General features: G+C 40.2%; 1 protein-coding gene across 7 annotated transcripts in view; it reads right to left on the bottom strand.

The window, feature by feature from the left end:
* Positions 1–25,253, bottom strand: part of PCDH17 (protocadherin 17) — a 312,742-nt gene extending 287,489 nt beyond the window's left edge. For 2 of the 7 annotated variants that reach the window (XM_073614235.1, XM_073614233.1), the window contains exon 1: positions 7,267–13,376. In XM_073614235.1, the coding sequence (XP_073470336.1) occupies positions 7,267–9,747 (2,481 nt within the window). In that variant the 5' untranslated portion in view covers positions 9,748–13,376. Of the gene's footprint in view, positions 1–7,266; positions 13,400–21,034; positions 23,571–24,702 lie in introns of those variants that run through there. The other 5 variants (XM_073614234.1, XM_073614232.1, XM_073614236.1 and 2 more) reach the window with 5 other exon arrangements.
* Between the last annotated feature and the right edge of the window lie 276 nt (positions 25,254–25,529).

Raw genomic sequence — 25,529 nt, 5'->3', positions numbered from 1 at the left:
AACAAGGCAGGGCCTTTGGTCAATACGTCATTTCTGTTATCTACGCCCGCATCCTTGTATGTAGAAGTTTGTGGGCTGATGTCAACTGGCTGTTTGATGCAGCATCCGGGTGCCAGGAAAAGGGTGCTTTTAAATGTAAGTGTACACTATGCTTTTATTTCAGAATATTTCAATAAAAGGAATGACACTATATTGGACTTTGCGGGGGAGATTTACTAAAACCATACAGAATCTGGTTCAGCTGTGCAAAGTAACCAATCAGCTTCTAATTTCAGCTTGTTCAATTAAGCGTCTACAACAAAATTTAAAAGCTGATTGGTTACTATGCACAGCTACAGCAGATTCTATGTGCACCAGTTTTAGTAAATCTCCCCTTTCTGTCTTAATTGTATGCATATTAGTGCAGAGCTGGAGGACAGGAGCAGAGGGATCCCTGATGTTACAATAAACAAGCAGTTGTAGACCCAGTTACTAACATAAGGTGTCTGCAGGACTGGTGAGTATTTTGTGCATTGGTGGATGGAGGCGTACTAAGTAGGAGGTAAATTGTAGTGCTGACACGTGGGGATTTGGAAGAAGCACTTGTTTTTCACAGACTTCTCACTCAGGATTTTTCATTTACTGGTTTTGGGATTGGAATTTAATTCACATTTAAAATTCTGTTGCACAGTTTTATAGAATACAGCAAGCACATTTTTTTGCACTTTATGTAATGTCAGATTTTTATATAATAAGGTAGAATTGAGAATTTTTTTTTGCATTCTGCATTTTTTTGTTTTGTTTTGTTCACATGGTTTTGTCACTTAATATGTTTATATTTATATATAAACATTGATTGAGATTAGAGGGTGTATCATAGTGCTGCACTGCTTGACAACACATGTATATTCTTTATCACGGTTATATCCTGCTAAGTTGATTAAGGCCCCATTCTCACCATCACATTAAGACAGGGTTCACACTGGTGGAAACACACACATCACATGCGATGTGTGATGCTAATTCAGCCATACAGTTTGTATGGCTGAAATTGCATAGCATTTGGATCAGAATCGTGCAGGACCTTTTTTTTTTTTTTGTCCGCACTGGAATTGGATCGCATGGTTGTTCACACCTATGTGATCCAATTTCTGTACCATTTTGCAGTTCACACTGCGATCTGCAAACTGATCTGGGGGTGTCATTAATTTTACACTGACACCTGCCGCGGTTCGTAGATGTCAGTATGAACCATCCGCGATTCAGGTGCAATGTAGAAACCCGCCCAGGATTTGTAGGCTTTCCTGCATCGCATCAGTGTGAACCAAGCCTAAAAAACACACATGCATTTTAGGCTGGCCATATATTATACAATTTTCTTGTACAACTTTCCTTTAGACCCCTTTCACACTGAGGAGCATTACAGGTGCTACAGCGCTAAAAATAACACCTGCATAACACCTGTAAAGTGCCTCTCTTGTCTCTCCAGTGTGAGAACCTGAGTGGTTCCGCACTGGAGCAGTGCGCTGGTAGGATGCCAAAAAAAGTCCTGCTAGCAGCATCTTTGGAGCAGTGAAGGAGTAGTGTATACACTGCTCTTAAACCACTCCTGCCCATTGAACTGAATGGGCACCGCTGTAGAAAGGCGCTGTAGTGGCGCTTTGTGGGTCATTTTGACCCTTTTTCGGCCGCTAGCGGGGGGTTAAAACCGCCCTGCTAGTGGCTGAAAACCCCTGCAAAAATGGAGGTAAAGTGCCGCTAAAAATAGCGGCACTTTACCGCCGACGCCAAAGTGTGAAAGGGGCCTTAGATTTACCAAAACCATATAACATGAGGTCAGACCTAAACACTTTCAATTTGTATGCAATCAAGCAGTCTCTTGCACTGCATAGTTGAAGGAAAATCTAAAGGAAATTGAGTAAGAAAACTGTATAATGTATGGCCAAGTAACCATTATAAAAGGGGATAGAATGGCTTACCTCCTTCTTAAAGCGGTCGTAAAGTCACCTGTGCGTTTTTACCTACAGGTAAGCCTATAATAAGGCTTACCTGTAGATAAAATGAATATCTCCTAAACGTGCACCCTTTAGGTAATATGCTCAGTCAGAGACATCACCGGCGCAAATGCTCTGAGGGTCCAGCATACTGTGCCAGAGCCGAGGGCTCCCAAATGCATGCGCGGGAGTGAAGTCATTGTGGTTCCAGTCACTCATACAGCTGGAGCCCGCAAACCTGGAAAGAAGACAAGGGGAAGATGGAAGCCCTATTATCGGTGACATACAGCCTTGCATACAGGCATATTATGCAATTGCCTTACAGGGGAACATTTTTTTTTTTTTTTACTGCTGCGGTTTACAACTGCTTTAAAATGCTTGTTGCCTGGCTGCTGCAATTACCTTCTGGCAGTCTAAGTCACCGACAAAGAAGTATGCATATCAAGCATCATATCAAGAGTAAAGTTAGAGGTTCTTAAAGTGGTTGTAAAGTCAGAAGGTTTTTTATCATAATGCATTCCATGTATTAAGTTAAAAAGCCTTGTGTGTGTGCAGCCCCCCTCAGCCCCCCTAATGCTTACCTGAGCCCCCTCTCTTTCCAGCGTTCACGAATGTTTCAGCCGTCAAAGACTCTCCCTCCTGATTGGCTAAGACACAGCAGCGGCGCCACTGGCTCCTGCTGCTGTCAATCGAAGTTGGCTAGCTAATCAAGAGAGAGAGAGGGGGCAGAGCCAGGCCGAGACTCCATGTCTAAATGTACACAGGGAGCTGTGACTCGGCTTGACACCTGTTTACACCATTGCGTTGTGATGGTGTGCACTGAAAAAAGTGTTGCATGCAATACTTTTCAGCGCAGTACAATGCAAGGCGGTTCACAACCTTGCACCGTGCAGCAGCCAATTGAACTTAATCTTAATATTTGTGTGATATTTGCGTGATGTTTCAATAAAATTGTAAAAAAAAAAGTGAACAGCGCAATGCGCTGATCTCAGCACATCAGCACTGTGGTTAGCAAAGTATCTGCAACATTTTATGTATTTATGCCTGCAATCCTGGACAGTAATTGGAGACAATTTTACAAAGGTAAAAAAACACTCCCAATTATGAAGAGGTCAGAAGTTGGTTTTATATTGTTTCTGTACTACTTTGAAGCAGCAGAGGGAGGAATGATTGACTCAAGTTGCAAAATCACAGTATACTTGTCTCAGAATATGTCTGCCTGCTCAAATCTTTGCATTGGTTTGATGTTTGAAAGAACTGATAAATCCCCTCCAAAGTACTGAGACCAGGGGGTCAGTATTATAGCCAAGAATTTTCGAAAGGAAAGGTCAGCAATAGCAGCCTTAAAGCATTTGTTAACCCCCCCAAAAAATTAATATCTTGGTCCCTTAACCACTTGCCGCCCGCCCACCGTCAAATGATGGCTGGGCGGTCCGGCTCTCGTTCTGGCTGGACGTCATATGACAGCCGCGCCGTGTTGCTAAGACAGGGCGCGACCCCGATCTCTGTAAAGAGCTACGGCAGCGGTTCTTTAACCATGTGATCGGCTGTGTCCAATCACAGCCGGTCACATGTGAACACAGAGATGCCGGTAATCAGCGCTTCTTGCCTCACACTGACAGAGTGTGGGGAGAGGAGAGCCGATCAGCGGCATCTCCTCACAGGGGACAGCTAGGTATGTAATCAGGGCACTGATCATAAGTGCCCTGATTATAATTAGTGCCCACCAGTGCCAGCAACGATTGCCCACCACTGCCAGCAATCAGTGCCAACCAGTGCCCACAATTGCCACCAATCTGTGCCCACAAGTGTCAGAAGTCAGTGTCCACAAGTGCCAGCAATCAGTGGCCATTAGTGATGCCAGTTAGTGCTGGCTATCAGTGCTGCCCATCAATGCTCATCACTGCTGCCCATCAATGCTGCCTATCTGTGCCCACCAATGCCGCCTATCTGTGCCCACCAGTGCCGCCTATCTGTGCCCACCAGTGCCGCCTATCTGTGCCCAGTGCCTACCAGTGCCACCCATCAGTGCCGCCTATCAGTGCTCATCAATGCCACATATCAGTGCCACCTATCAGTTCCCATTAGTGCTGCATATTCGTGCCTCCTCATCAGTGCCACCTAATTAGTGCCCATAAGTGCCGCCTCATCAGTGCCCATAAGTGCCAACTCATCAGTACCCATCAGTGCAGCCTATCAGTGCCCATCAGTGCTGCCTCATGAGCGCCCATCAGTGAAGGAGAAAAATTACTTATTTACAAAATTTACTGACAGAAACTAAGAAAAACTTTTTTTTTTCTAAATTTTTTTTTTTTTTGAAAAAAAATAAAAAACCCGGGAGTGATTAAATATCACCAAAAGAATTTGTGTGAAGAAAATGATAACAATTTCACATGGTTACAGTGTAGTGCGACCACGCAATTGTCATTCAAAGTGTGACAGCTCTGAAAGCTGAAAAATGCCCTGGGCAGGAAGGGGTGTACGTGCCCTGTATTGAGGTGGTTAAAGCAGATTAAACAGCACAGTGCTTGTGCTGTGTAATCTGCCCCCCTCTAAACTATAAAAAACCTCCCTGAACCTGCCACTTCCTGTATCTCCTCTCTGTCACTGACCAAAAAAATCAGGGCTGCTGAGCCCTGACTACCATGGTCAGAGTGCGTCCCTTCGTCATATGCAGCTCTACTCTGCTCTCACCTCTCTCCCTCATTCCCTCCACCCTCCCTGTCAGCTCCTTGCTGTGTGTCTTTGTCTCTCCCCCCACCCTGCCTCCCGCCGCTATTAGTACATAGCCAAAAAAATATTGAATGGTCACTGGCAGCCCCTCCAATATATTAAGGAAGAGCACACTGCATATATCTTTTCCAAAAATGAGCCTTGAAAATAGCTATTTAGAGCTGTCTTCAGGCTGGTCATGTGACTCGCGGCCGCTGTACTGCTCCGAGACAGGGCTTCTGCAGGAGAGGCTGAGAGGCAAAGTGATCTCCCCGGCTGACGTCAGAGGGAGATCATGGCCCCTCCTGCAGAAGCCACCCATCGGAGCTGAAAAGCGGCCATGGGTCATGTGACCGGCCTGAAGGCAGCTCCAAATAGGTATTTAGAATGCTCATTTTTGTAAAAGATATATACAGTGTGCTCTGCCTTAATATACTGGAGGGGCTGCCAGTGACTACTAAGTGTGCATTAACAAACACTTTCATTGTTTTCTCATGATAGTACCCACAGCATTAAAATGAGATCTAAAAATTCTCCTCCTTGTATTCTTTAAAAGAAACTTGTGTTAGCAGAAATACCGAGGTTGTCATTGCTGACCTCCTTCAGAAAATGCCAGTTTCCTGACTGCCTTTGGCTTAAGACTTTTTGAGTTACTGACCTGTCTACAACAAACAAGTCAGAGAGCAGTCGGAACTTCTGAATTGCATACTTCAGTTATATAACTGAGAAAAGTAGGCAACTCAGAGGGATTGATTTGATAAAGGCAAATAGACTGTTCACTTTACAAGGGAAATTCCCCCCAGAGCTTAGTGAATGAGGTAAAGCTCTGCTGACTTTCATCATCCGATCGTGTGCACGGCTTTTTTTTGTTTAATATCACTTGCACATGGTTGCACAGTGGATGTTCACCAAGGAGCAAAACACTCCCTTGCAAAGTGAACAGTCTATTTGCCTACTTGTTAGTTTTAGCCAGAATAGCAAGGGGAAAGGTATGGGTTGTTGCTCTTTGCACAGTTGTTAAATTCTATATCAGTTTATTCAGTTAGAAAAAAAAAGGAACACTCTATGTCACCTCTTGGCTGTGATAAAGCTTTTAATTTTTGTTATGTTGCTATGGCAGATGAGATAATGAAAAGGGGGTAATTGATGGCCTTGAGAAGTGAAGTGTCATACTCAGTATTTCCAGGTATGGTGTGGTCATGTGACTGACTCTCTGGCCTTCTTCCTGCCCGACAATGCTGATGTGATGTCACGGACGCATGTTGACCAAATGAACATTCATCCCAGCGCTGTCAAAAGGGGCTGGGGAAAGAGTCTTTAGCCCTGTGCAAGCTCCAAGTTGCTTCTTCTCCTTACTCCTGACAGCCGAACAGATTTAAAATAGCTGCGCGGGTCAGCATTAAAGTGAATCTGATTAAATAGCCCTTCATGGCCAATGTATAGGTTTGTATTAAAGTGTGGTCAAAATCTAAGAAAAAAAAAAAAAAAAAAATCAGCACAGCTCTCTAATACATGCACATTTCCCCACCTTATGAGGGGAACTGACTTAAACTGAAGAGTGCAAAATCTAGTGAAGCTCTGCATAGAAACCAATCAGCTTCCAGGTTTTATTGTCAAAGCTTAACTGAACAAGCTGAAGTTAGAAGCTGATTGGCTACCATGCACAGTTGCTCTAGATTCTGTGTGCTCCAGTTTTAGTAAATCTCCCTCTATGTCTCATTAAAAATGCTGTAAGTAATAAAAAATACCAGATGATCCTATTAGAAATGCAGTCAGCTGCTAACTTAATGGGCTGGCAACGCTTCCCTTGCTGCACTGAAATAGTATGAAAGGAGATGAAACTGCGAGCAGTTAGTATAGCAAGGAAGTGGGTGCTGAGCATGTGAACAAGGAGGACCCATGGAGATGAGGAGTGCTGACACAATCCAATAGGCAGGACTGACAACACAGCTTGAGATTTCAGTGCAGCTGTGGAAGTGTTGTCAGAATATAGGGAAATGCGCATGTATTGGAGATCTAAGCTGAATGTTTTTTTTCCTCATACATACACTGTAGGAGCATGTAATAAAACGTGCATATACATATTTCAAGCGGTAAGCAATACATTGTATGTTTGATTTGAACATTATCCTTGATCCAGATGTTCCAACACTATCCCTAGACATTCCACAATGCAAGAACTGTAACTTCGTGCCCATGATGAGAATAATGTACAGAGAAGCATTTCTCAACCGATGGCTCCCTGAGAGAACAGAAGATGTTTGGCTAACAATACAATGCATGCACAGTCACTTTGTGGGGGTAACTAGTTTTAAATCCTTACATTCATGACAAGTTCAATTTGAAGAAAGAGATTCTTTTATATAGTAACAGTTTCTGTTATGTGGTTTCAAGTAGATAACACAAGCTTTTTCTCTCTGTGAAATAAAAAGAATAAATACATGTAACAGTCCCACTGCTATGTAATTGAGCTATAGCAGTTTCAATGTAGCAAAAACCGACATGCAGTCGGTATTTCAACTATAGGGCCATCAATAGCCATGCTGGTAATGAGCAATTAATGAAATGATTTAATCCCTACCTTAGTTAATGGTATCCAAGTAGAGGTAGAAGAATTTTCAGATGCCATTCTTGTTGGGCCTGTGTCATTGTTCTGATTTTGACATCCTGCATTCTCTTCAGGATCAGTCTCATTAGAAGTAGGAGTAAGATACATCACGCCTGAATGAGAGGAACTGAGAGGAAGTCTGGACTGACAATCAAAATACATTGGAGATGTGACTAGTAATGGACAGCTCACAACATTCATTGCATTTTTTTCTTCCACTTCACTCTGGACAAGCATAATATCATTTTTGTTTATCTTCTTTTTTTTCATTTTCCCTAATTTAGGCTGAGAGGTGTAGGCTGTCCTACCGCTGTAGGATCCAACGTCTTTGTTCTCCTTTTTACATTTAACAACTATTGTGACCATTGCCGCAAAAAGGATTATAGAAATTGCACTCAGAGCAACCAAAACAGGTAAGTAGATATCCCAGTCCCGTTGTTCTCCAATTACATTATCATCATCATAACACCCTAAACAGTCTGAATTTGCCCTTATGATGAGTTTTGCCACAGTTGAAAGTGATGGTTTTCCATTATCGGTGACTTTGATTATTAGTTCAACCACTGGGGCAATATCCTCCCAATGTGGGTTGATCAATCTGATCTCTCCAGTCACTGTATCTATTTCAAAGAGGTTCTCTTTACTTTCCTGAATTATTTCATAAGTTACTCGCCCACTTTCACCAAAGTCAATGTCCATAGCTCTAACAGTGCTAATAACATATCCCATGCCTACATTTCGTGGCACATAAATTTCGGCGGTGTCATTCTGTAAGTTGGGTAGAATAATGACTGGTGCATTGTTATTGACATCTAGAACAGATACTCTGACAGTGGCATTGCTTTCTAAATGTGGAGTGCCTAGGTCCTTGGCAATTACTTTAAATTCAAAATATTTTGTTAGCTCATAATAGAAAGTCCTTAGGGCATAAATTGCCCCATTCCTTGGGTTAATGGACACATATGTTGAGATAGACACTCCATCAATATATGAGGAAAATATGGAATAAGACACCGTTCCATTTTGCCCTAAATCTGGATCTTGTGCAAGAACTGAACCAAGGTACTCTCCAGGGATATTATTTGCAGAAACTTGCAATGCATACATAGATTTGGAAAAACTTGGAGGGTTGTCATTTTCATCCAAAATCCTTACAGTGAAAGAATTTGTAGAATCTAGCGAGGGGTTGCCATTATCTCTAGCAATGATAGTTACATTGTATTCATCTTGTATTTCACGATCAAGAGGCCTACTCGTTACGACTGTATAGAAGTTGTCATAATTATCTTCAAGTTTAAATGGGACATTGCCCAAGACCCAGCACTGGAATTGGCCATTTTTTCCAGAGTCCTTATCAGTAACTCTAACTAATGCTATAACAGTACCAGGAGCAGAGGCTTCACTAATTGCTCCCTGGCGGACAGACACAAAGCTGATAGATGGATAGTTGTCATTTATGTCAGTAACTTGAACGGTCACCTTGCAATGCACAGGAATTGGGTTGGGTCCTTGGTCTTCTGCCTGCACATCAATTTCAAGCATCTGAATTTCTTCATAATCAATGTTGCCCTTAACCTGTATCACACCAGTCTGAGAATCAATAGAAAAGAAGTCCCATACTTGTTCAGATGCATAGCCACTAAATGAATAGAAGATATCTGCATTTGAGCCTTCATCTGGATCTGTAGCATTAAGGTCAATGATCATTTTACCCAATGGTGAATTCTCAGCTATTTCAACAGTGTATGATTTTGATTCAAAAACAGGACTGTTGTCATTGGCATCAATAACCTTAATGTTTATCTGCAGATTGGCTGATCTTGGAGGGTTACCTCCATCAAAGGCAGTTAGAATAAGTGTATGATGAGACTGTTCTTCTCTATCCAGGGCTCTCTGAATAACTAACTCAGGAACTTTTGTACCATCCCCTCGAGATTTAATATCCAAGGAAAACAAGCCAGAATCACCTCTTATCTTATAAGTCCTTAGGCCATTGCTTCCTAAATCAGGGTCTTGTGCTGTCGTTAAAGGAAATCTGGTACCTGGTGAGGCATTTTCTGAAATATCAATATCAATCTGATCAGACGCAAATTTAGGAGAGTTGTCATTTATGTCAAGTATTTCAACCTTGATCATACATATCTCCTTCTCGTTTGCAAAAACTTCTAGAGAAAGTACACACTTAAGAATGTTTTTGCACAGAGCTTCCCGATCGATTCGTTGCTTAGTGAACAGTAACCCACTGTTCGAATCAACATCCAATAAGTGAGGAGAAGAGTTCTCCAGCACCCTAAAATTAGGTCGTTTGCCTCTTTCTGGTGGCTCCAGCTGTGCATCGTTAATATTGCCTATGGCATTTCTTGACCCCCCTTCTTCTGAAATGGAATAATTCAACGTTTTCAAAGCTTGAACAGAAGCCCAATAGAAAAAGTAAAAAAAGACAAAGCGGCACATCCCAAACACTGGCTGTTTATCAGTTAGCTATTTTTTGTTGTCACTAAAGTCACAGTCAGATGAAAAACTAATAGAGAAGGCAAGCCTCCAGTGATCTGCCACATGAGGGCAGTTATGACAGCATTAGGAGATTGATTTCACTTTCCAAGAAATCAAGTATTTCAATCTTGGACGGTTTAAAGCAGATGATAACTATCTCATCCCAAGAAGATTAGATAGACTGCAATTTACACATTCTATTCTGATGTATGATTGAGGAGCTCGAGGGAAAAAAGTGGTGCCTTGCATAAAAACATTGTGTTTAGAGGGACAGGCTGGGAAAGTAGCTGCAAACTTTCCAACAGAAAAAAGCTAAATAATTAAAAAAAAACAAAAAAAAAAACAAATGCCAAGTTGTCACTCAGCTATGCCTTTAAAAACAACTGTCACTTGCATCACATTATCTCTATTTGCAAGCAGAAATTCATGAATATTAAACACTGTGTGGATTTGCAGACGATCTGGACAACATCCAAAATGCAAGGACCCATCAAAGATGATCATCAATTGCTAAGTATTACAATCACGGCTTGGTTTAGTCATTTCATTCTTAGACTTTTTTTTCTGTTCTTTAAGGCCAACAGCCACATCAGCTTACAACCGACAATTGTATTCAGTTAAATTCCAGTTTTCATTCTGGAACAAATCAACAGGCAAAGCATGCTGGATGCACAGATTATAAAAACGGTAGGAAAAAAAAAAGATGATATCACAGTTGAATAGAGAACAGTTACTGCATTCATAGCCAGATTTGCTTTAACTGTTCCCGTCTCATTTTTTGCCGATCTTTGACATGTTATCACTTCCTCTCCCCGCAGTCTTCAACAAACGGTTAAACTAAAAAATCACGATGAAAGCAGTCCTCATTTTCACAAGTATTTAGGTATATTCGGCAAATATTATTGTGAGTGGCGAACATAAGCAATCAATAGCTGCAGATTCCCAATGGACTCCACATTAGAGCAAGAGCCGCAGTGACTGGTGCTTATTCTGGATGAAGAGCACTAAACATCTTACCAATTCAATTTCATTTCCAACAAAAAAACAGACTGTCATTATTGAAATAAGTTAGAACGTAGTCATAGCATGCACAATATCAAATTGGCTTCTAGATAAATATTCCATGTCTTGATTTCAAGGCAATGAGCTTATAGTTTTCTATATTCAGCTGTGACTCAGCCAATTCACCATCTTTTTGTACAAAATGCAATCTGTAAAGATGTAAGAGTATATATGGTGATGTTTTGCAGTTGTGAAGGTGAATCGGTTTTACTTACTCTGGCATCCTTGCAAGAGAGATGCAGTGAATAACAAAACACAGTTATCCAAGCAGTCCCCGGGATTATTAATTCTCTTCAGCTGTTGTGCATATAAATGCTACAGATCTTGTGGGTAAAATAATAGAGAAGGCTCTGAGCAGGAAAAGCACAAGTAATTCTTTGAAAAGGCATGGATATGAGTTGAATTTTTTCCCCATCTGCTATTTTCCTCCCAAGTCCTAGACAAAACGCTGCTATTTCTGCAATCTGCAGCAGCCCTTGTGTTTGCCTCTGCTGGTACTTCAGTCGTTCATTCACAGGATACAGAAGAATCTGCACTACGAAATGTTACATTTGGAAGACGGCAACAGACCCAAAGCTAAGCAACACATTGGAAGTTGCTAAAATTCAACAGTTTAGAGGTGCCTTAAATCCTCTGATCCTCCATTTGCCATACGCCAACCTTCACTCTCAGTTCTTCTCTTTGACTGACTTAATTTCTTGTCTCTCTTGCTCGTTCTCTCTCTCGTTTTCATTTTTTTTTTTTTTTTTTAAAGAAGGTCTAAGAGAAAAGATTAGCTTGTTACTGCCACCTACTGGCTTTGACACAGCAGCTCACTGCCTTAGTACTTCATCACTCATTTACACAGTTATATACTTGGGAGAATACCTCATATTGCCATAAGGTATTCTCTTCTGCTAGGTATCCGAAATCCATTTGTACCATCTCATCCTGTATATCCACTGTCTCAGAAACATCACTGCGGAGCATTAGACTGTACTACAACATGAAAGGCTGCAGATCAACAGCTGACATGCAAGGCAGCAACCTGTTATGTCAATTAAGCCCTTAGAATAAAGTGGATTTGCACAAAACAAATTCACGCTATCTATATGGCAGTAAACATAGTAACAATGCACATGTGAATTTAAATCTTCTATGTCATTAATATTACAACACCAGCACAGTACTAACAACCCAAATTAATTATCCTTTTTTTTCTTTTTTTTTTTTTTGTTTACAGTAATTAAATTACTATACCTCAAATCCATTATTCTTTCACAGTGATGACTTCTTGCTTTTAATTCCCAATATATAATCATACATTCTGCTGTTGGCATTGCTACCTTTTAAAAACCTAATCTGTTTTTTTTTTTTTTTTTTTTTACCAGAAGCAATTGCACATGTGCCCTTAGCAGGGTTAGATCAATTTCAATTCCAAGGTGCATTAACTGTTTAACCTTTTGCAAGCTAAAGGGGGCTGTGATGCAGTGCAGATAAATACTCTGCAAGCCCCATCTGACAGTAAAATTCATACAGGTTTGTAGTCCGGTCTGATCTCACTCTTGAAGGTTTAGGATTGGATGGTTGTAAGAACAAGCAATTAATTTTCCTCTTAAAGCTTAATGTCCCATGCTCAAATCTGCCTTTCATTCTAGCCACTGTTATTGATGCAGTGATTGTTTTAAACTGCATCCTTCTTGTTTCATAACCCAAGCCGCTGAAGGGTATACAACAAGCTGCTAAAGGATATCTTGGAAATTAAATAAGATGCATTTTAATATCCAGCCTAATTCAATAATGGCAAAATAAATAAAACTTATTGCATTTTATTACAATGGTGCCCGGTGACAGAAGACTTACAGGAAGTTCGAATTGATTAAAGGAAAGCTTCTACAAAACATGCTATTTATCTTCCTGGACAAGAGTAATGAAATTAACAGTATTAAACTATCGAAGCTCTAAAAAGCTGAGAAAGCAGCAAGTAGTGCAAGCAGGATTGTCTTCCCTTCAACATCAGTATTCTGAATGCCTTCAGTTCTGTGATGTGGAAAGCATTTACATAGTGATGGATTTTTCAGAATATCACTGCATATGCTAGGGTATAATTCCCATAGAAAATATTTCATGTTAATCGTATAGTAACCAATTTGATCCCCACTAGCACCTCTAATCACTCCTCACCATTGTGGCTGCATTAAATGAAACATTCTGTTAAAGAGTCTGTCTTGCTTCTTAAATATCATGCAGATAGGTGGCAATATTCATTGTGGGGGTGCTGCCTAAGCCATATAGTACATCTAAGAGCAAAATCTGCTAATGGTGGGAGTAAGCCAACGAACTTCCAGGAATTCCCAGGATGTGTTTGTGTGGAACCCACCCCCCCGGTGCTATTTCTGATGCCTAATTATTATTATAGATGTAACACAGCTTTGTTCTATTCTAGGCTAGCAGCACTAGTTTAACTACAGTAAAGAATTATGAACTATGTGTAAATGCAGACTTCTGTATCAGTATGAACACTTAGACACCTCTATAATTCAAACAATAGACAAATCAATGTAGACTGCAGCAATCAGTCAGCCTAAAGCCCACAACATTCAGAGCCAAACATTTCTGTTCAATCTAATGGGAGCGGAAAAGGGAGTGAGAACTTTCTTGGCTTTAAAGTGTTACTAAACCCCCAATAGTAAAATCAGTCTGTATATGCAGTAAAGCATGCTTGTTATACTCAATGTAGAACCTAAGGGGTTAATCCTGTTATTGTGTTAACAGGCTGTTTGATCCTGTATTCTCTGATCATCCCCTTCTTTTACTATCCCCAATCCAACTGCTTATAAAACAGAGCCTTTGAGGCACTCTGCACATGCTCAGTTTGGAGTGTATTGATGGGAGGGTGCATGTGATCGGCACAGAGCCAATCAGCACTGTCCAGACAGAGGGTCAGGGGTCATACAGCCTCATAGGATAGTCAGAGGAGAATGAAAACTCCTTCTGCAAGCTTTAGCCGGACACTGATAGAAGTCACAAGCCTGCTATATAGGGTTCTTTATTGTCAGAGCAGTAAGGATGTGGAATTCTCTTCCACAAGCAGTGGTATCAGTGGGGAGCATGAATAGTTTCAAAAAAACTATTAGATGGGTACCTTAACAATCACAACATACAGGAATATACAATGTACTATTGACATAAACACAAGCACACTCACTGACCACAGGTTGAACTGGATTGACTGGTGTCTTTTTTCAACCTCACCAACAATGTAACTATGTACTGCTTATTATTAGCAATTTATATTTACAAAAATAATTGCATTTCCAAGTTCTGTGTACTGTGGGAGACCAGATATAGTGAATGCAGGGTCCTGGGTTTAGTAACACTTTAAGGCTCAACCCCCCCCCCCTTTTTTTTTCTTTTTTTTTTAGGGCTGCTTACATGTCCATAACAGCATGTAACACCTCAGATGTCCATTTATATGCAAAGAGCCCTGGCTTCTCTCAGCCTGTCATTGATTTTTACAGACTACCTGGCTGTTCCCACCACGACAGTACACTAATTGTTGGTGATTTACGACCTTAAAGGCTTTGCAAAGGAGACCTAAATCTTCCCAGCCAAAATTTAGGCAGCATAAAAAAACATTACAGAGGTTCTAACCCTTCACCACTCAATCCAAAATCAACTGGGCTTTTCTTAGTTAACTTTGGTGCAAGAGTAATTCAGTAATAAAAGATGTGGAGTAGGAAAAGTAGCATTAGTGTTTAGAATTAGGAAGTTATATATGTTTACAATGTACACATTTTTAGGGCAATCACAATGGGGTGTGTTACAATATACAGAAAAACACAATTCAATGCATAGATCATGGAAAAACAAAACAATGTAAATAATAACCTAGTTAAAAAACAATCATCAGAAAATCATTTTCGTATTTTGCCAGTTTTCAGATAACTAAAGGCACATGTTTCTTAGCACATTTGTTTTGTTTTAGGATGATTATTTTTGTAGGTATAGCTATAGATTTATAAATATAATTCAATGAATAATGAACAAGGTTTAGTTCAAGCTATCTCCTTTGAGCTTTACTGATCTGCATAGATTGGCTCAACACAAGAACATAAGCGAACAATTGTTTTCTTGGTGTCCAGTTCACACTGACAGCCCTGTATTGGGATGGGTTGTGTGCGTGTCAAAAAATGCAGACACGCACAACTCTGTGCTCTGCAGTGCATACATTTGAATGAGGAGTCATTTTTTGAAACTTTAATTTAAAAAATAGAGAGAAAAAAAAATAACTAGCACCAATGCAAACCACCAACACTGCATAACGGACACCAGGCCACATGCATTTTAGCATGCAGGCCGGTGTGAACAAACCCAAAAAACATTATCCATAGCAAGCAATGAAAATGTACCTTACTAAAGACACACCAGTGCAGATCATCTTAAAGCGGGGTTCCACCCAAATTTTGAACAATATCTGTATGTATTCTCTTCCTTGCCTAGATGCTGACATGCCGTTTAAAAAAATTTAAAACGCCGTAATTACCTTTTATTTTTCTATTCTTCTTTGCACTTCCTGGTTCTCCTCCCGTGGGAGTAGGCGTGTTTCTAGCCTCTCCCAGACTGCCCAGTGTCTCCTGGGAGCTAGTCTCAGGCTTCCCAGGATGCCACTGAGCATGTGCGGGAACGAGCGGTGAATGCTGGGAGCACAGCATTCACCGCATCCAGGAAATAAATGCTTGTGGGCTTCAAATGCCCACAATGAAGATGGAAACCGCCTGCAGTGAATAATATAAGTTATTCTTTCCGACGAAATCTGACACAGGCGGACATATTACACACAATATGTGAGTATGTAATGCTGAGAAGAAAAGTTTGTGAATGAACTAAAAAAAAAAAAAAAAAAAACGATAGATAGGTGGACCCCCGCTTTAACTTTCAGTTTTTCTAAAGCAAAAACAAGCAGAATAATCCATAAATCTTTTGGAAGGGCAAAATCTTTAATAAAAAATGTTATCCCCATAGCAGCCAGTCAGAATCACATATATCCTGGTCTGATGTCATCACAGTAACATCAAATTGGTTTCCACGCTTTACTGCCCTTTGTATTAAATGCTATAATTTCGTATAGATGAAAAAAGTTTTGTTTATACAGTAAGTGTGAATCCCAGCAAAGATTTACAGATGCAGTCAAGACAAAGCAGCAGAAGTCAACATCTGCGTGAAAAGTTTCTATTACTTCGAAATAAACCTATAAAAATATATAAATAATATTTTATTTTCCAGTTCTTTCTTGGCTCCAATAATCATGAGTGGTCCGTTTGAAGATCATGCTTACTATATATGAGCTGATCTGATACAGAAGCAATGTTTAAAGCAACAGTAACATATATACTATACTATCATAATTCACACACATTGTGTAAAACCCACACATGACAACCAGTAATAAAATAAGGTGACTAGTACACCAAGAAATTTACTAATCATTTTAAGGTCAATGCATTAATATCGATATTGGAAAACATATTTTAAATAAGTCAGTGATATTTTAGTAACAAGCACTGTTCTGTTACAGATTAGTAGTGTCATATGGACACAAGTGACAATGTAAAACAATTAAAGCTGTTAAAAGATTAAACAGTCTTCAGACTAAACGTGGTAAAGGTAAAACCTCTACTAAGGAAAAAAAGGGAGGCTGCTATTGCTGACGACTTTCTAAAAATGCTAATATTGGACAGTCACTGGCTTCAACATTCCAGGTCCCAAACCTGAAACAAACATGAACATAATCTACAACCTTATTCTGGGAAGTCAGGAAAAGGGTGGTTTTGGAAGGCACAGTCAATAACAGCAACTTCCATACCTAATATAGCTTTTGACACCATAGCACTACATAAAGGGCAGCACAGCCCTTGCAGTGGTTGCAGTATTAGAGTGCCCAGTTTAAATCTCAATCAAGACACTACAGGCTTGATTTACTAAAATTAGGGAGTGCAAAATCTGGTGCAGCTCTGCATGGTAGCCAATCAGCTTTTAACTTCAGCTTGTTTAATTAAGCTTTGTCAAAACAAACTGGAAGCTGATTGGTTTCTATGCAGAGCTGCACCAGATTTTGCACTCTGCAATTTTAGTAAATCAACCCCTATGTGTATGGAGTGTGCATGTTCTCCCTGTGCTGGTGTGGGTTTCCTTCTGATACTCCGGGTTCCTCCTACACTCCAAAGACATGCTGGCAGATTCATTGACTAGATTTGTCTAAGTGTACAACACTGAGTTACAATGATAAAATCATAAGAATACTGTACTCAGTAAGGGAGACAAAAAAATGGAATATTCTAAAACTCTAGAATACTTTTTTTCTACATCTATGGAACCGCACGTATTATACCCATGTTCATACACTTGATGTAGGTTGACTGATCTCAGACACGATATTATCCAATTTCTTTATTTGCTATTTACTTTATTATTTAAATAATGACCAAAAAAACAGCACACAGAAGAGGGCTGTGATTTGGTATGTTCACTGGCTCTTTTTCCAAATTGTCCCTAGTATGTGTGTGTGCATATATATGCATGTGACTTTAGATTGTTAGGTCCTTGAGGGAAGGGACTGATGGGAATGTACAGTATGTAAAGTGCAGTGTAAATTTTTGGCACTATATAAATACATGTAATGCAGGTTACCTTTAAGAAATTTCTGCAAGGATATGCCTCTAACTAATAAGCAACAGGCACTGTGATGACTACATGAGGATGTGCCAATGACAAGTGGGATAAGACTATGTTGGTATTCAAACAATCAGTAGTGTTAACAAAAGACAACCGGCCAGTTATGATGTGTGCTAAAATTAGCATGAACATTCTGTCACAATCATAACTTCTGAAAAATGCAGCACTTAATGAGTATAACTTTCTGCCTTTCTACAAAGGAATAAAATTGGATTTTCTACAACTTTAGAATACTTTGTTCTACATCTCCGGAACAGTACAAATGATATCTACAGTCATGATACACGTGATGTGAGTTAACTGATCTCAGACATGATATTACCTAGCTAGAGAAGGAAGAATTTCATTATTTGCCATTTCTTTCATCATCTAAATATAAAAATGTCCAATAAGCCATAACAGCAGAGGGCTGTGATTTCGTTTCACTAGCACCATACATTTTATTATCAGGCTCAAGTGAAGTCATTGAAAGCACTTATGGTGATATGGTAAAAATATGGCTGCATTTTTCTAAAATCTACTGCACATAGATTCTCAAATAAAAACATTATAAAGGAAAATAGACAGACAAAAAGATGGACAGAGAGACTGTGAGAGATTAACAGGCAGATGGATCTTTTGTCAATAGTTAATTAGTTAGATATAAAATAAGAACTGTCAGTACTGGCTCTCATGTCTGAGCCCCCCTACTTATCCATTATAATAGAATGGGAAAAGACTGCCAGGCTGGTTTTAGAGCAAACAGAACTGTCTAAATGCATTGAGTTACAATGTTTACACATACGGTACAGTGAAGTACATCATCAAAGGAATGAATCACCATCACAGTCGTAACTCTTAAGATTAAGATCAATACCACCCATAAGTTGCAAGTCCAATATCAAGGATTAAATTAATAAAAGAGCAGCAGCTTAATGCATAGCCAATTTCGTAACTATTAGCTCCAAAATTTGTACTCTGTTCTATCCCTAATGCATTTGTAGTATGATAAAGCATTTTTACACATTTCTGGGATTTGTTATGCAGACATGCTTACAACATGTTATGATTCATCCCTGTTCTAATAAAGTAAAATGGACCCTTTACTATTATCTAGAGCCATAAAAGAGTAATGTTCCACTTTACATGCATCTCCAGCTCTAACTGTACATTAAGTGCAGACAGTTGTTTAATATTTAAGTGAATGTCAGGGTTTGTATCTGTTTCTAAAACATGTCAGCAGGATGACCAATGCATACGAGATGACCAATGCATATGAGTGCATGGGACTTGTTTTTCCCCGTGTTTCACAAATAGATATATCCTGGAGTTGGTAAGATATATAGATAGGTTCTGGAGAGGTATAGATAGACGAATCGATCAATCCTGGAGTTGTTAAAATATATATGTAGGTCCTAAAGAGGGATAGATAAATGGATGGATTGGATAGATAGATAGATAGATAGATAGATAGATAGATAGATAGATAGATAGATAGATAGATAGATAGATAGATAGATAGATAGATAGATGTGTTCTGGGGTGGTATGAGAGAGAGGAGAGATAGACTTAAAAATCCTTTAGATGGACTCCCCCCCTATCCACATTTATATTACCCCTCAAACCCCCTCCCAGGGTAGCCCTAGAACTACCCCCTCCCTTTCTCATACAAACTCCACTGCTTTGGAAATGCTAACATGTATTTGGTCCTGCCAATAAAGCATATTTGAATTTGGATTGATTTTGAAATTAACAAGAGAGAAGGGAAGAGAAAGAGAGAGAGAGAAAGAGAGAGAGAGAGAGAAAGAGAGGGAGAGAGACATGAAAGAGAGTGAGAGAAAGAAAAGAGAGACAGACGAGAGATAGACAAGTGACAAGAGATAGACAAGAGCGTAAGATATGAAAGAGAGAGACGAGAGAGAGAGAGAGAGAGAGAGAGAGAGAGAGAGAGAGAGATGAGAGAGAGAGATGAGAGACAGACACAGAGACAAGAGAGAGAGATGAGAGAGCAAAGAAATAGACGAGAGAGAGAGTCAGAAAGTTGAGAGAGATGGAGTTGGTGAGTAAGATAGATAGATAGATAGATAGATAGATAGATAGATAGATAGATAGATAGATAGATAGAACAGCATTAGTTGCAATCAGATAAATTAGGTAGGTGGACAGAAAGATAGAAAGACAGCTTAACAGTTCATGGAGACAGAGGAATGATATCCAGTTACCTTTAGAACTGAAAACAATTATATTTACAAATAGAAAAAAGGATAAAAATGATGAATCAAAGCCATTTGGTTACATATCTTTAGCAAGTATTATAAATTACCATAATAATAATAATAATCATAATAATAATAATAATAATAATAATAATAATATGGGTAGAGAGGAAGAGCAGTATGCAATGTGTTTGCATATTATACAATGTAACCAGATACAGTTATTAGTTATGCTGCCAGCTCTGAAAGCTACCTGTTAGATCTGCTACTTTTGCAGGCAGCCTTGTTATATACAGTCTGTCAGTCAGTGTAAAAACATACTGCATGCACTGATGTAGGTGATGGCAGTTATCAAGTGTAAGGCTGTGATTAGCTTTGTACACATGTTGCATTCTATGACAAGCTTTAACACATAGAGTTCATAATTGGTCTCACATACATGTTGCATACTATGCCAGCACCTACTGTCGTGGTGTTGATTCTAATCATTAACAACAAAATCAACTTAAACTACTAGACCAAAGCTGAGATAAAAAGAAAATACACAACATACTCAAGGTTACTACAGTATACTGTTCAGGCTCACCTTGACATCTGCCAGTTGTAATTGTGGAATTTAAGCTTAGGCTAAAGATGACCTTGTTTTCATGGCAGACTATAGCCATGTCATTTACATGCAGTTAGCTGCTTTCTGCTTTATGTAGAGGTTGCTGACACACAAGCTATAAATAAAAGTTTACTGAACATAAATAGATTTATTTGTAATATCTCTGTTATTCTCATATATGGATAATAGAGCGGAAGTTACTGTACACATGTTGTCACTCAGAATGACCCGCAAAGCCTCACTAAGCTAAGCTTTGATAATATTTGAAAAACTGACAGAGGATCTCAATGTTTGAATGCCAAAGAATGATCACAAAACATACTGTCAACAGGGGTTATTTTCTCTATAAAGCAAACAAAGGGAAAATGATTTACATCTAAGGGATATTCACTGCACATCAGGAAATTGCATCAGTCTAATGCTTTCAACAGGATCATGCCAAACACACATATTGCTAATAATAACTGGAAATGCTTCCCACAAATTGAACTTTCATATTAGGAGGGGAAAAACGATATACTGGCTGTACATCTTGTTTGTTTTCATAATCATTATCAGATGAGACCTCAATAACTAAGCTTGAGAAGCCAAGTAGCACAAAGCTTGTCACATACTCAAGCAGGCAGAAACTATCCAACCTTAGCTGCATGTGCATGAGTGTTGACCGTACCTGAATTATAGACATCCGATTTGATGTAGTCTCAGTTGTGCTGCTCACTGGTCCAGTAAAACTGTTGTGGCAGGCAACATGGCCTTGAGGAACAGTCAGATTGTTAGATGTAGGCTTCAGGTACATCACTTCTGAGCGAGGGGAACTGAGTGGGAGACGGGTCTGGTAATCAAAATACATTGGAGATGTAGCAAGTGAGGGGCTGCTTACCACATTCATAACATTCATGGCATTTCTCTCTTCTACTTCACTCTGGACTAACATAATGTCATTCTTGTTGATTTTTTTCTTCTTGCTTTTCCCTAGCTGGGGGTGACTGTATTCTGCAATCCTGCAGTTGTAAGTTCTGATTTCCTTATTTTCCCTTTTACACTTAACAGCTATAGTGATCATGGCAGCCAACAGTATTATAGAAATTGTGCTTAACGTAACAATAAGTGGTAAAGACATATCCCACTGATGATGATTGCCATTGACCTGGGGCTCTCCCTCTGGTAGAGATCCAGTAGACGACCTAATGATGAGTTTAGCCACAGCCGAAAGTGCCGGTTTCCCATTGTCAGTCACTTTAATCACCAGTTCTACAACTGGTGAAACATCTTCCCAATACGGATTGAGAGTTCTGATCTCACCAGTGACGGGATCAATTTCAAACAGGTGCTCTTCATTCCCATAAGCAATTTCATAAGTGAGTCGTCCACTTTCTCCAAAATCATTGTCCATGGCTCTGACTGTGCTCACCACGTACCCCACACCTACATTTCTAGGGACATGGATTTCTGCAGTGTCATTTTGCAGGATAGGTAAAGAGATCACTGGTGCATTGTCATTAACATCCAGCACAGTTACTCTCACAGTAACATTACTTTCCAGGTGAGGAGAGCCTGAATCTTTTGCAAGAAGTTTAAATTCAAAATACTTTGTTTGCTCATAATTAAAAGATCTAAGAGCGTAAACTGCACCATTGGTTGGATTTACAGACACAAAGGTGTAAATTGACACATCCCCAACATAAGACGGCAGTATAGAATAGGAAACTGTGCCATTGTGTCCAAGATCTGGGTCATGTGCTACAACAGAACCTAAATATTCCCCTGGTATGTTGTTCTCAGATACTTGTAGCACATGTAGTCCTTTGTTGAAAGTGGGTGGATTGTCATTTTCATCTAGAATCTTAACTGTAAACGATTTAGAGGAGTTTAAAGGAGGGTTCCCATTATCTCTGGCGATTATAGTTACATTGTATTCATCCTGTGTCTCGCGGTCAAGAGGCCTGTCTGTGACGACCGTATAAAAATTATCATAGTTTTCTTCTAATTTGAAAGGCACATTGCCTAGGACCCTGCACTGTAACTGTCCATTCTTCCCCGAGTCTTTGTCAGTGACCCTTACTAAGGCAATAACAGTGCCAGGGGGCGCTGCCTCGCTAATTGCTCCCTGACGGACTGATACAAAGCCAATAGATGGAGCATTGTCATTTTTATCTATCACCTTAACTGTAACTTTACAGTGTGTAGGGATTGGGTTTGGGCCTTGATCACGTGCTTGCACATCAATTTCAATCAGGTTGTTTTCCTCATAGTCCAGATTACCCTTGACTTGGATTACCCCTGTGTTGGGATCAATAGAAAAGAGTTCATGAACCCTGTCTGGTGCATATCCACTGAAAGAGTATATGACCTCACCATTGGACCCTTCATCTGCATCTGTAGCATTGAGGTCAATGACAACTCTACCAATTGGGGAGTTTTCTGGGATTTCCACCATGTATGAAGGGGCTTCAAAAACAGGGCTGTTATCATTGGAATCTATCACTTTGACGTTTATTTGCACAGTGGCTGATCTTGGTGGATTGCCACCATCTAAAGCTGTCAAAATTAGGTTGTGGTGACTTTGCTCTTCTCTGTCTAGTGGTTTATCTATAACTAGCTCAGGGAATTTGGTCCCATCTCCTCTGGACTTCACATCTAAGGAAAACAGTCCATTATGGTTGATAACATAGGTCTTCAAGCCATAGTCCCCAGAATCTGGATCATGGGCACTGGTGAGGGGAAACCTCGTTCCAGGAAAAGCATTCTCTGAAATATCAATATCGATTTGCTCCGAAGGAAAATATGGTGAATTGTCATTAATGTCCGTTATGTCCACCTTCACCATATAAATTTCCTTATCGTTGGCAAACACCTCCAAGGACACTTGACATTTTAAATTTCTCCGACACAGGGTCTCCCGGTCAATCCGTTGTTTGGTAAACACCAATCCACTATCCTGCTCCACATCAATTAGGTTTGGTGCAGAGTTTTCCAGGACTCTGAAGTTTGATTTTTTACCCCTTTCCGAAAGGCCAACCTTTACATCGTTGCCTAGGTTGCCAACGATGGTGCCAGCTATCGCCTCCTCGGGTACAGAAAAATTCAAGTTTTTCAAAGTCAGGGCAGGAGCCCACAAGAAAAATAACAATAAAACGGAAAGGTACATCCCCAAATGTGAAGAGTCTTCTCTGTCTCACTCTCCTTTTCTTCTCAGCTCTCTGAACCTGTTGATTTGAAGAAAAAAAAAAAAAAAAACACCTGCAGTTAGATAAGCAGCAAATGGACCATGGCAGAGAAGGCTGGCAGGGTTAAATCAGTGATTGTTTTCTGCTGGAAAGACAATTCTTCACAATCCTGTCAAAACTAGCCATGTCTCTCTCTCTTTTTTTTTTTTTTTTTTTTTTTAAATATACCGGTATATAAGATATTAATTGGAATCAACCATTTAAATCCCATATCCCTGCTGTGCCATAAAGAAGAACATCAAGGTAAAATATCCTTATCTTCTCAACGTTATTGTTCTGCTATCATTACTAGCAATTTGAATTCTCTATTAAAGATGCATTAATGCACAAACTGGCTTGCAATAAACATGATTTGTTTGAAATTGTAACCTCCGCTCACATCATTCCAAACAACTGCACGCTGAAAATGAAAAACTCTCCGGTGGGCAGGGAAAGGCATTGAAACCTGGAATCTAAAAATGCATCCCGCACATAACAATTAGCAGATCTGGAGGATTTCAAAAAAAAAATAAAAAAAAGAAGAAGCAATGCTGGTGTCTAATACCCTCATATCACATCACCTTTCTGAGTTCCATCTTTTCACAGCATAGGGGCTATTTCCAAGAAACGCTGTCACTGCATTGGATTACAGGCAGCACTATTCAGTTCATTTTCAGTTCCTTTTTCCCTACAGTAGATCAAATCAACAGGCAAAGCATGGCTGGATGCACAAATGGAAAACAGGACAAATACACTTCATAGCAAGACAGGCAGTCCCTGGATTCATTGGAGGGATGGAAAAACATAAAAAAAATATATATAAAAAATAAATAAATAAATAAAAATAACCTAAAAAAATAAAAATAAAAAAAGACCTCCCTAAAAGGGGTGCACACAAAAGGTCCAATTGTTTTCTTTATAATATATTTGTTTCTTTTCCATAAAGTAATTACCTAGTAGATGACACATGTAGGTGGGATTGGTGGCCTTTAACATATGAATGACACACGCAGAATGCAGATGTTTAATAAGTACATGAGTCACATCCAGTTAGGGGAAGAATGGGGGGGGGGGCAGGAAACATACAGGATGATCAGCATGGTGAATGATGAGGAAGGAGGGAAGCTTTTACCTTTTCAGAGAGTGTCTGCTCCTCACTGCTCCTCCTCACTGCTCCTCTCTACATGGGCTGAGCACTGCTGCCTGGGGCTCCTCTCCTCAGTCTCCTCTCCTCAGTCTCCTCTCTGCAGCCAACACCACCAGTGTGCCCCCCAAATGCCAAGCCCAGCACCATGGGCAGCTCCTCTCACTTCCAAACTAGCCAGTTCATGCCTGTCTCTCATCAGACAAGCGATGAGGAGGAGGAGGAGGAGGCAGTAGCAGCTCTTAGAAGCCTCTTTGCTTTCCCCTCTGCAGGCTCATTGCAGCTGACAGCACACCGCTACTTTCCCCAGGCGCTCCTCACACGGCGGGGACACGCTAGCCATACATCCATTCGGGACCAAGCAGACTTGGTGCGACGCAACAGTTGGCTGGGCGAGCTTTAATCCTTTACATCCCGCATTGTCTAGCGTCCAGCCTCAGCTCCAAATGCCTCTTTACTGACTGACTCTATTCACCTCACGCTGCTGCTTAAACATTGACACTGTTCTGCTGCCAGCCAATCCCGGCCCGAGACTCGCGCCCGCCCCCCCGATGTCGCGCCCGCCAATCGCCTGGGAAGGGAAGGTTTGATGGGCGTCTGAGGATTGGGAGTGCTTTGTGTCATTGATTAGATCGGCGAGGGCTGACATGGGAGGGAGGGAGGGAGGAGAGGACAAGGCTGTCTTCTAAGTCCACTGGGTGACTTTTACTACACTCACTGCGAGGAGGAGGAGGTGATACTAGCAAGAGTGCAGGGATCAACATCACAAATCTACCATCACTATTTATTAGGCTTTATACTAAGGATAACTCATA

The sequence above is a fragment of the Aquarana catesbeiana genome, linkage group LG02 (genome assembly GCF_042186555.1).
Source record: "Aquarana catesbeiana isolate 2022-GZ linkage group LG02, ASM4218655v1, whole genome shotgun sequence".
Lineage (NCBI taxonomy): Eukaryota > Metazoa > Chordata > Amphibia > Anura > Ranidae > Aquarana > Aquarana catesbeiana.
The sequence above is the reverse complement of the archived record's forward strand: the minus strand, read 5'-3'. Positions and strand labels throughout refer to the sequence as shown.